The 12,409-nt window shown below is 37.6% G+C and overlaps 1 protein-coding gene across 4 annotated transcripts in view; it reads left to right on the top strand.

Annotated features, from left to right (window-relative positions):
* The first annotated feature begins 58 nt into the window (after window positions 1-58).
* The window catches only part of ZFC3H1 (zinc finger C3H1-type containing), a 50,036-nt gene continuing 37,685 nt past the window's right edge, over window positions 59-12,409 (top strand). For all 4 annotated transcript variants that reach the window (XM_060412444.1, XM_027967132.3, XM_027967133.3 and 1 more), the window contains exons 1-2: window positions 59-914; window positions 5,695-6,111. In XM_060412444.1, coding sequence (XP_060268427.1) covers window positions 320-914; window positions 5,695-6,111 — 1,012 coding nt within the window. In that variant the 5' untranslated portion in view covers window positions 59-319. The remainder of the gene's footprint in view (window positions 915-5,694; window positions 6,112-12,409) is intronic.

The following is a 12,409-nucleotide window of genomic DNA, read 5'->3' as shown; positions in this document are numbered from 1 at the left end:
ACTGGGACTCTTGTTTCCGGCGTGCCGCAGGAAGTGACGGCCGAACAGAGCCACTTCCAGAGCCACTTTCTCGCGAGGCGGAAGAGCTCCGATCGCGGAGGAGCAAGGGGGCGCTAGGGTAGGGAAGTGGGTTGCGACGGTCCGGCGAGAAAGAGCTGGGGTGCGGGGAAGTTGGGGAGCAGAGCCCGTTAGGTCTCCAAACAGGATAAGGCCGCACCGACCGGGTCCGTTAGAAAAGAAGGAAACCGGAGAGGAGGGCAGTAGTCGGGCGGATCCCCGGATAGAGGGCTAAGGTTGTGTGGAGAGCGCTGCTCCCGGGATGGCGACCGCAGATACTCCGGCCCTGGCTTCCAGTGGCCTCTCGCCCAAGGAAGAAGGGGAGCTTGAAGATGGGGAGATCAGCGACGACGATAATAACAGTCAGATACGGAGCCGGAGCAGCAGCAGCAGCAGTGGCGGCGGGCTGTTACCGTACCCGCGGCGAAGGCCTCTTCACCCGGCCCGGGGCGGTGGATCCGGCGGAGGCGGCGGCTCCTCCTTGTCGTCGTCCTCTTCTCAGCTGCAGCTGAGGAATTTCTCACGCTCGCGGCACGCGTCAGAGCGGGGCCACCTCAGGGGACACAGCAGCTACCGACCCAAAGAGCCATTCCGGTCTCACCCGCCCTCCGTGAGGATGCCTTCCAGCTCACTGTCCGAAAGCAGCCCCCGGCCGTCGTTTTGGGAACGGAGCCACATCGCCTTGGACCGTTTCCGTTTTCGAGGCAGGCCTTACCGGGGTGGGAGTCGCTGGAGTCGGGGACGAGGAGGGGGTGAGCGAGGAGGCAAGCCAGGGGGCAGACCTCTGGGAGGAGGAGCGGGATCCGGATTCGGCAGCAGTCAGAGCTGGCGAGAGCCCTCTCCACCTCGGAAGAGTTGTATCCTTAACGTGGCGGTCTGCCCTGGGTGTGTCACTAAAGTTCCCTTTAGCGTCATTACTAGGTATGAGATGAGTAACTTTTCTGAACCGTCAGAACCGCTTATTTGTCGTTGTGTCAAAATACTTAACGTAGGAGGTTCGTTGGTAAACCCCGTGTGTCAAACTCGCCTTGTGTCTTAAAATTACTTGATTGGGTATATTGCTTTTTTAACAGTAACTTGTTTTTGGATGGGGGCCAAACTAGTGGAATCTAAGTGTAAAATCAGATTTGAAATACTACATCACAAGCCCAGGTTTCAGTAGCCTTTGTTTTTGTTAGTAAACTTTGTTATGTGAAGCTGCTTTAGATTGTTAGAGGGAGAAAAAGTATTAGCCATAAAAAGTTTGAGGAATACTGTTGCTTATATCATATTACACTGTCACATTGAAGATTATGAAGTTTCATTACACCGAATCCTACTGTTTTTATTTGTGATGATTTTTTTTTTTTAACCTTTCTTGATTTATTCTTGTACATTGCTGCGTTTTAAAGTTGGGGGGGAAAAAGTCCTAGTGTCACCAGTTATTAATTCGGAGGTTTGAGATTCATGGATCTTTGGCAGAAGCTTTACCTCCTTAACTTCTCTATTTCTTATGTTCATATTTTGGGCATTTTATAACTCTTGGTGCTGACAGTTGTGGACTAGAGAGAGAATGAAACCTACCAGCATTTTAATTTTAATACATTGGAAACCGTGGGGGTTTATGGGGAGGTGGAGCTAATGGCGAGGTTAAGGAGGAAAATAGCAAATATCTGATTCTTGTCCCCTCTAATCTTATTCTTAGTTATCTTAAACATTCCTGAGTTTATTCATCTGAGGATTTGCTATTTTAAGATGTGTTTGTAGAACTATCCTTTAAAACAATTTTTTTTAAGTTATGTGTTTCAAGATACAGCAAAGTGATGCAGAGGTATATATTATAGTAATTATATTAATTTTCTTTTTCAGATTATTTGTAGAACTATGTCTTGACATACTCCATGATAACTGCCTAAAAATAGTTTATTGAGAATACTTACTGCTGATTGTAACTTCCATGCTGTAATGAGTTTTTAATATATTCACTATATATGAAACCTACATGTAATGACATTTGTTGGGGAGACACTCAACGTTAATTTCACAGAATACTTAAGACCAAATGGTCTTTGCCAGATGTCAGGATAGAAAGAGGACCAGAAATGTAGTTTAGATAAGGAGGAGGAGCTTCTGATGCTGGTGCTCTGAAAAAACTTATGCAACCACAAGTTGGGTCAGGAGCACACAGGATTGTTTCAGGAAAAAAATCACATAGGTATTTAACTTTTAAAAAGAAAATGTTCTTTGAATATCTTAGCCCAAGATTTTTTTTTTAACCAAGGATTTGTTAGTTGTCAGTTCTGAGGCTAAGAACAGAAGGGCTGTTTAATTACAGACATGTAAATTATTTAAGAATACAAAAATGAGGTTTGACAGAAGACAACAAAATTCTGTAAAACAATCATCCTTCAATAAAAATTTTTAAAAAGCATAAAAAAGAAATATAAACATGAAACTTGTGTGTTGAAGAGACATGTTAATTCAGTGTAAAAAGTTCAAATTGAGGTATGTAAAAAGTACTATGGGAGCTTAAAGTTTTTTCTTAGTTTATTTTATGTTAGAGAAGGAGGTGATGCCATGAACTTGCCTACTTCCTGATTTTGCCTTCTTTCTGTCCATGCATTCGATATCATTTGGCTTCTGCCATATACCTTTATTCGGAGAACGCAACGGCAACCCACTCTAGTACTCTTGCCTGGAAAATCCCATGGATGGAGGAGCCTGGTAGGCTGCAGTTCATGGGGTCTCGAAGTCGGGCATGACTGAGCGACTTCACTTTCACTTTTCACTTTCATGCATTGGAGAAGGAAATGGCAACTCACTCCAGTGTTCTTGCCTGGAGAATCTCAGGGACGGGGGAGGCTGGTGGGCTGCCCTCTGTGCGGTCCCACAGAGTTGGACACGACTGAAGCGACTTAGCAGCAGCAGCAGCATATACCTTTATTAATTGTTAACCTTAGATGTTTTTATTAATGAACAGGCATATGGTGTTGTGAAACAAGTATGGAAAGTATCCAGTCTGATTTCTATAGTAACTTATCAGAAATGAGCTGTCTTGCTGTTTTTCTTTTCACACATCCTCTACAAGGATGATTGTTTTCTCACTGTTTTCCTTGAGGTGTATCAGTAATCCATCCTAGAGGTGGAATTCTTTATAAGAATTTGTGAAGAGAAACATAGTTCCCAGCCACTTATGTAACCTGAGCAAATAAATTTTGTAATAAAAGATTTTGTTACTTTAAATTCCTTTAATACCGTGGTTATACTAAGTTTAATTTTTATTTCCACTATGTGATTGTAACATTTTTATGTTACAAGAGTTGCATTACGAAAGAATAAGAGTTATTCTGTGACTTATTTCCATAATGTAGAAGTGAAGTAGCATGAATACAGGTGGGTATTTTTTTGAACTTTTTCAGTAATAATTAAAATATGCTAGATGCAGCTTTAAAGAAATAGAATAAACCAGATTCTGTTGGAGGTAGTTATTTTCATTCTTGTTCATTTTTAATTTTCCTTATTAATAGGCACTTTGGCAGTCAGTCTTAGCATATGTCTCCTTTGGATGGCTGCTGCTTAAACTTTCAAATCTGGTCATAGCTGACATAAACCAGGTTTCAGTTAGAAACTCCTTGTTGACGAATTTTATATTAAATCATTTAAGTGTTGGTTTCATTCTAACTGTTCTGTGTAGGTAGGACACTTCATTTAGCCTTGAAGGAGATTAATTAGTCATAGCTCAATTGATTTTCCTTTTTTTCTGTCCTTTAGTTATTTTATTTTTTGTTAGTGTATTGAATCTTTTCTCTTTCTTAATGTTTCCAAAGACTCTGGTCTTATTTTTTTAGTTGCTGTGACTCCATTGAAAAAGTGAGATTTAAATGTAGATAATTACCCAAGTTTATGTACAGAGTATGTAATGGTGGGGTCGAGGAGCAAGTAATTATCTAGCTTCACATAGCGAGGGGGCTTTTGAATTGGGGTAAATTTGAAGACCAGAAAAACCTAGACAAAGCTATGCATAAATTGTGATAAACATGGAAGAGGTGAGATTGGAAGGGAATCATGAAAGCATTATATGCCATTGTAAGGATTTTGGACTCTATTCTTAGTGAGATTAAAACAAGGGATAAGATTTGTGTTCTGGAAAGATTAACAATAGGATGGAAGATGGCTTGTGGGAGATAGAACCCCAAATATCACCAGGCAGAACTATGGGAGTGCATTAGAATGCTCAAAATGAAAAGAGAGACTAAGTAGGACTCACTGGAGAGCACTGGTGTTGCAGCAGTTGGGAGAGAAAGGTGTCATTAAAGACCGAAAAAAAAAAAACCACCCCAAAACCTAGAGAAACAAAGAAAGAGTGGAGTTACGGAAGCCATGAGAAAGAAGTATTTACAGTGTTTAATGTTGCAAAGAAATCAGATAGAATAAGGTTTGAAAACATGATGGATAAACTCAGCCAGCAGAAGCCAGATTCCATTTGGTTGAGGTGAAAGACAGGTAATGAGAAACTAGTATTATTTCAAGAAACCTAGCTGTAAAAAGGAGATAAGAAAACCAAAGACTTGCTAGAACAATTTTGCTGCAGAACTTTTAAAGATTTTCAGTTGTAGCGATCATTTAGTTTCTAAAATACTTGGTGTTAATTCCCATTCTTAAATTGGTCATTGGAGAAGTTTAAAAATCTTTGCAGATTGTCCAGTAAGTTGTTACACAGAAGAAACTATATTTAGGGAAATGTAATGTTATGTCCTAGCCAATTTAATGATCTATTAATGCCTTATTGTGTTAAAACCAAATAAAATACTTGTCTTTTATTAATTTCTAAACTGGAGAAGTGAGGTGGAAGTTTTTACATGTGTGAATTATTTTGAATAAAAATTTTAGTTTGGAACTTTGTAGCCACTTCCTACCATGAAGTTATGTTTTATGTATCACTATGTTAAAGAAAAGAAAGACCAAAAATAACAGATTTTAGATATCCTTATTTTCAAGGAAAAATTAGAAGATACATCTTGAATACAACTTAAGGTTTTTGGTTTTTTTAGCTGGTTTCATTGTCTTAGTTGTACCTATTTTGGATGTTAGTATGCTTGATGAGTTCTAAGATTGCTATGTGTTAGGTTTTCAGTACAGTGTTTCTTATTCATAACTTAGTCTTAAGTATTAACTATCAGTGTTCATTTTTTTATCTCTATTTTTAAAAATTTGAGACACAAGAAGAAACTAAAAGAAACGTCTTGTGATTATTTGAAGTGTAAATTATCAACATCTGTGACAAACCATTTAGTTTCTCCCCTCTTCCTTCAGAAACATATTTAACAACCAGCTTATTATGGCCTTTCCTGATACCTGCAGAAAGAGACTGTAAACTAACTAGGTGCTGTATCTGTGGATACTGTGGGTAATAAGTGACACTGGTGATCTTGTAAGTGGACTGTTCATATGAATACTTGTTAAATTTGAAATATGGGCACATAATGAACATGCTTAACACATAACAGCACGTGTATTAAATGGAATGTAGTAATTTTAAAATATCAGTTCATCTTTGAAAAACACAAAAAAGGGCGACAATTCATCTATAACTTAATGTGTTTTTGTTAAATTAATGGGAAAATTTTTGGCAACTAGTTTCCTTAATACGCTGTTCAGCCAAAAGTTTTGGAAGATCTCCATCAAGAAAACAGAATTATTCATCAAAAAGTGAAAACTGTGGGGAAGAAACTTTTGAAGATTTACTTTTGAAGTATAAGCAAATACAGTTGGAACTAGAGTGCATCAATAAGGATGAAAAACTGGCTTTGAGCAGCAAAGAGGAGAATGTGCAAGAAGATCCTAAAACGTTGAACTTTGAGGACCAAACAAGCACTGATAATGTCAGTATTATAAAAGACTCAAGTAAAGAAGTAGCTCCTGAGGAGAAAACACAGGTCAAAACTTTTCAGGCATTTGAACTAAAACCACTCAGGCAAAAATTGACTTTACCAGGAGATAAGAACCGATTGAAAAAAGTTAAAGATGGAACAAAACAGCTTTCTCTGAAATCTGACACTACTGAATCTAGTCCAGGTAATGGAATTTAAAATTTCAGTTAATGATGAGATTTCCTTTGAAGGGGTAACTTGTTATTTTGGTAGTATACTTCATTGAAATGATTCTAATATTTTGTCTGAATTCTTTTTGCACTGTCTACATAGACAGTCATATTGTTGGATGATGACAAATTCTGTTTCATTTTGGCTTTAAGTGCTGATCGAGGCTAATAATATAATTTTAACATAAGGGTAATGGGCACTTTTGTTCCCTAACTTACAGGGGATACTTTTGCCATTTACTTTTTTTTTGATTGGAGTTTAGTTGCTTTACAGTGTTGTGTTTCTGCTGTACAGCAGAGTGAGTCCGCCATACATATATATATCCCTTCTTTGCTGTTTACTTTTAAACATAGTGTTAAGTTTATTGTAAGAATTCAGACCTCGATACCATTCCTTGTTGAAATTTTCAGCATGAATGGATGTTGAAGTTTATCGGATATTTTTTATTCATTATGGAGAAGAGCATCTAATTTTTCTTGTTTGTTAATGTAATGGATTATATTAACTGATTTTTATAGAGTTAAACCACTCTTATATGATTGGGATAAACCCAGCTAGTTCATGATACATTATTTTTATACATCATGGATTTGGTTTGTTAATTTTTCTTTTCTCCTTTTATGTGAGTGTATATTTAGATACAGTAAAAATTTATCCACTTAACTGTGTAGTTCTTTGAGTTTTGACGGATGCAAGCAGTTGGGTAATCATTGCCAGCCATCACTATTCAGATATAGAACAGTTCCATTAACCCCTGCCAGTTCCCTCATGCCACCAACCCAACTTGGTAACCACTGTTTTTCTGACCCTATACTTTTGCCATTTCCAGAATGTCATATAAATAGTCATGTAGAACATTGTTTTTTAATCCTAGCTTCTTTGATTAGTGTGTTTGAAATTGATCCATGTGGTTACATGTATCAGTAGTTCATTCGGTTTTACTGCTGAATGTCCTATTGTATGGCTTTGCTGCAGTTTTTTTATCCATTTCCCACTTGAGGGACATTTGGTTCTTTCAGTTTTGGGCAGTCATGAAACCTTCATAAATAAAGGTTTGCTAATATTTGTTTAGAAATTTTCATCTATGTTCGTAGCCTGTAGCTTTGTTCCTTGTTTTTCCTTACAAGTTTTAGTATAAGGTTGGTAGTGTGTCCAACTCTTTGTGACTCTTAAGAATTGTAGCCCGCCAGGCTCCTCTGTCTATGGGATTTTTCAGGCAAGAATACTGGAGTGGGTTGCCATTTTTTCCTCCCAGGAATCTTCCCAACCCAGGGATTGAACCTGCCCCTCCTTTATCTCCGGCATTGCAGGCTAATTCTCTACTGGGTGGGGGGAGGGGGAGCCTAGTATAAAATTATGCTGCTCATAATGAGTTAAGGAGTGGTTTTTCCTCTTTCCAATAGGTTTAAGGTTGTAATCATTCCTGGGATATTTGGTAGATCTCGCAGGTAAAATTATCTGGGGCAGGATGGAGTTTTCCTGGGAAGGTTTTAAACTACTATTTTCTATTTTCTATTTCTGGGTAAAGCAGTTTAGGTAAACTGTTTTCTATTTCTGGGTAAAGCAGTTTAGGTAAACTGTATTTTTCTAGTAATGTGTTAATTTCCCGTGTTGAACAGTTTATACTAAGTTATTCTTAAATGTCTCACCTTTTTATTAACTTTGGCATTTATAAATTTTATCTCCCCATACCTTTTAAAATTTCCTCAAAAATAAGTTCCCTGCTTGTTAACTCACTAATTCTTAGCCTCTCTCTCTACTGTTGACATCATTTTGTGATATAAAATTCTATTAACCTCATTTTGGGCTATAAATTTTGCTTCTCTGATAGCTCAGTTGGTAAAGAATCCACCTGCAATGCAGGAGACCCCACTTCCATTCCTGGTTGAGAAGATCCCCTGGAGAAGGGAATGGCTACCCACTCCAGTATTCTGGCCTGGAGAATTCCATGGACTGTACAGTCCATGGGGTTGCAAAGACTGAGAAACTTTCACTTGGGCTATAAAATTTCTATTTTAGTTGGTTCTCAGCTTGTAATATGTACATTTTTTTTCATTCATTTCTGAGTATTTTCTAATTTTTGTTGTTCTTTGGCCTGTAGGCTATTTGGAACTATTTCTTAGCTTCCCAGCATGTAGGTTTTTTAGCTGTTTTTCTGTTATCCACTTGTAAGTCAGTAACATTATCAGAGACCTATGTGGTACCAGTCTTGTGAAATATTTCTAGACACTTGCATTATTGTCTAGCATGTGATCAACTTTTGTAACTTCCTGTGTGTTTGAAAGGAATGTTTAGGTTATTAGGTCAGGCTTTTATGTTCACATCTTAGAAGGAAGATGTAAAGTTTTTTGACCTGCTTCATCTATCAGTTAGTGAGAGGCTTGCTAAAATCTGCCAGTGGTGGTGGTGAATTTCTGGTTTTCAGTTTTTACTTTAAATACATTGAGGCTGGGGAATTATTATTCTTAATACTATGTAGTGACCTCTATGTCTAGTAGTAATTTTGCCTAAAAGATTTTTTGTCTCATATTAATAGCCAGCCACACCATCTTTCTCTTCATAGCAGTGTATGTTTTTTGTATGTTAGTACCTATCCTTTTAGTCTCTCTGTATCTTCTTGTTCCGGAGGTTATTTGCACATTATATGGAGCCAATTTCATTTGTAATTTAACCTGATAATCTTTGTCTTTTAACAAGAACATGTAATTTGTTCACACTTTTTCATGATTACTGATCTTTGTATTTTCTTTTTTTCTTTCTTGCCTCTTTCGTTTTTTTTGTTAAAAAAAATTTTTTTTTCTTTTACTGGTTTGAAAGTTAGATATTAAGTTTTTGGTCTCATTTTGATTCCTTTAAGAATTGTAACATGAATTCTTACCAATGTTTAAAGTTAGTCAAATTATTTACCCTCCTCCTGATACACAAGGACAGTTTTTGCCTACCTTTGGCTGTGTATTTAACTCTTTCTTGACTCACTCTTCTATGTCTAGAATCTCTTATGCTTAAAATACGTTTTTAAGAATTTCCATGTAGTAGTTTGTGTCTACCATATGAAAAAGTTATTTCTGTTTACCCCCCTTTAAAGACACTTTTCCCAGGTTTAGAATTCTAGATTAGTTAATTATATTATCAATATGTTGAAGATACTTTCTGGCTTCCATTGTTAACTTTGGAAAGTCATCTTAACAGTTTTGTCCATCTTAACAGTTTCTTATTTGAAGGTTATCTATCATTTTTCTGTAGTTGCTTTGAAGACCTTGTTTTTGTCTTAATACTCCACAGTTTAACTGTGATTTGTTAATTGTAATTTTTATTTTTATTCAGCTTGGCACCTGTTTTGCTTCTAGTTTTCATTGATTCTGAAAATTGTCATTATCTCTTATATTGTCTCATTCTCTTGTTTTGAACTCTATATTGTATCAGTATGTTTTATTAAATCATCTCACTTTACCTTTCATTTCTCTTAAATTTCCATCTGTAACTGTGTGATACATTCTGGAAAATTTCCTCTGATGTATCTTTCAGTCCACCTAGTTCTCAGATTCTTTATCTCTTGTCTGATTGGCCTTACGCCCACTTATTGAATTTTAAATTTCGGTTACAGTTTTTGTTTTAGTGTTTCATTTTTATTTTGTTCTTTGGTCACTTTTTAAAAATTTTCTTCTGCTTTTCAAATTTATCTTTATGTCTTTAAACATTTTAATTATGGGCTTGTTTTGATTTTCCTCTTTGCCTACTAGTTTCTGGTATCTAGGTCTAATTTCTAATTTTTGCTATCCCTGCTGGTTCTCATTGTTTGGTACCTTCTTTTCTTGCATGTTTAATTTTTTTTTTTTTAAAGTAAGGTATTCATTTTCCTCTGAATTATTTTGGTGGGGAGTTTTGGTGGCCTGTACAAAGGTGAATTTCCTAGAGAGGATTTGCTTTTGCTGCTGCCAAGGAGCTAAGTAGACTTTTGATTTGGGACTGTGTCATATTTGACATCTTCAGGCAAGTCATGTGATGTAAATTTGCTTGCAAACCTGAATGGTGACTGATTCCGGTTACACATTTTTAGGGACATGTTTATTCCTCCTCAGTTTAGCACCATGATTCCAGACAGGCACTTTCGAAGATTATGTATACCCCAGTGGGACAGAGAAGACACATAGACAAATAGGGAATATAATGAGCTATGGATGAAAGCCTGCAGTAATGCAAAGGAAGGATCAAATACCTTCATTTGGATTTAGAAAGTTTTCATTGTGATGGTAATGTGTAATGGTAATGTCTTGGAGGATGTATCTTTTCCACTTGGGAATTCCCATCAGAAGGAACCAAATGAGCAGTTGAAAGCATAAAGAACTTTTAAAGGATATTGAGATTGATCTAATACAGGTGCAATGTGAAATATATGTATGTTTGTTGAGTGGTTGGATATAAATTTATAAAAGTACAGGTTGAGATTGGAATGCAAAGGGCAGTGAATATCTTGCTTAAGGGATTTAGATTTTCTTTAAACCTCAGGTGAGCCATCAAATACTTTTAAACAGAAAAATGATGTGATCAGATGTCTGCCTTAGAAAAGTAACAGGCAGCAGTATAAAAGAGGGATTGGAAGAAAACCGAAAAAGCTAAAATTTATCCGAATCAAGAAATTATATTGATTCGTGTTAAAACACATGTACCCCTTCTCCAGTCTTCAGCAAAACTTGCTGCTCTGCCATTAAACCTTTTGATTGCTATGGGTCAGCTTTTCCCCCCCAATTTCTCTCTTTTTCAGGCCATTTACTCAACCTTTATCACTATTGTCAGCCTGTGAGCTTGCCTCCTATTTCAGATGATCTCACTCAACTTCTGACTTTTCACTTCCTGATTGTAAGCTTGTATGCATATCAGTTTTCATTTCAGTTCTCTGCTCTGAGGAAGTGGTGACCCTCTTCTTGTTGATGACCATTTTGTTTTAACCTGATTCCTGGCTCTGATTTCTCCCACTTTCTCTGGGATCTTACTCCAAAGGTTTTTTATTCTGTTTCTTCTTTAACCACTTTTCTCTCTTAAAGAATACTTACTATAAACAAACTGGTGTTTTCCATCCCCAGATCTGAACAATCCCTCCTCCCCATTCTGCCTTGTTCCTTAATTTCTGTCTTTTCAACCAGACTTCCAGAAAGGCCAGTCTGCGCTGACTCTTCATTTTATCTCTCATTCCTTCTTAACTCAATGCAGTTTGCTTTTCTGCCCCTGCCAGAGTACTGAAACTACTCAGGGCAAGGTTACTTTAACCTAGTTGCAGATTTTACTGTCCATTTTCTTTCATTTTTTATTTCATTCTTCCATTTATTCAAAAGTTAGTTGAGCACTTTGTTCCAGCTTCTTGGGAATACATCAATGAACAAAATAGACAATCATTTATTCCTTCGTGGGCTTTCATTTTAAGAAAAGGAAACAGTAGTTATGATGACTAAATAACAGTTGTAGAGAGAGGAAAAGCACAGCAGTAAGTTAGAATGGAGGCAGTGGGTACAGGCTGCAGTATTAATGAGTGATCAGGAGAGGCCTGAATTTGAAGGTGAGATTTAAACAAAGGCTTTGAAGATGGTGGGGGAATAGCCAAATGTATACCTGTGGGAAAGAGGTTTCCTAGCAAAGAGAATAGATAGCTTAGAGTATTGATTTTTTTAACTGTGGTCCTCAGACCTTCTTTACTTGGAAACTTAATAGAAATGCAAATTCTCAGGCCCTACGCCAGATCTCATTGGAAAAGACCCTGCTGGGAAAGACTGAAGGCAGGAGGAGAAGGGGACAACAAAGGATGAGATGGTTGGATGGCATCATCGACTCAATGGGCATGAGTTTGAGCAAGCTCTGGGAGATAGTGAAGGACAGAGAAGCCTGATACGCTGCAGTCCATGGGGTCACAAAGAGTTGAACACAACTGAGTGACTGAACAACAGCAACCCTAGAGGAAACTCCGGAAATGGGGCCCAGCAGTCTGTATTTACCAAGCCCTCCTGCTGATTCTGATGCCTGCTAAACTCTGAGACTCACTGAACTAGAGTAATGGCCCTTAGGCAGAGGGGTACTGGCACATTTGAGGAATCACAGGGAAGCCAGTGCCACTGAAGAAGAGGGAGTGAGGGGGATGAATAGTGGGAGAGAAGAGGTCAGAGATAGAGGGTGGGACAGGTCATGCAGCGTCTTACAAGAACGTTAGTTTTTATTCTGAGTGAAACAGGAGGTGTTACAGGATTTTGAGCAAAAGATTGGCATAATTTGTATTCTCGAAGGCT

Source organism: Ovis aries, chromosome 3 (assembly GCF_016772045.2).
Source record: "Ovis aries strain OAR_USU_Benz2616 breed Rambouillet chromosome 3, ARS-UI_Ramb_v3.0, whole genome shotgun sequence".
Taxonomy (NCBI): Eukaryota; Metazoa; Chordata; class Mammalia; order Artiodactyla; family Bovidae; genus Ovis; species Ovis aries.
Note: the sequence above shows the minus strand (reverse complement) of the source record. Positions and strands in the feature narration are given on the sequence as shown.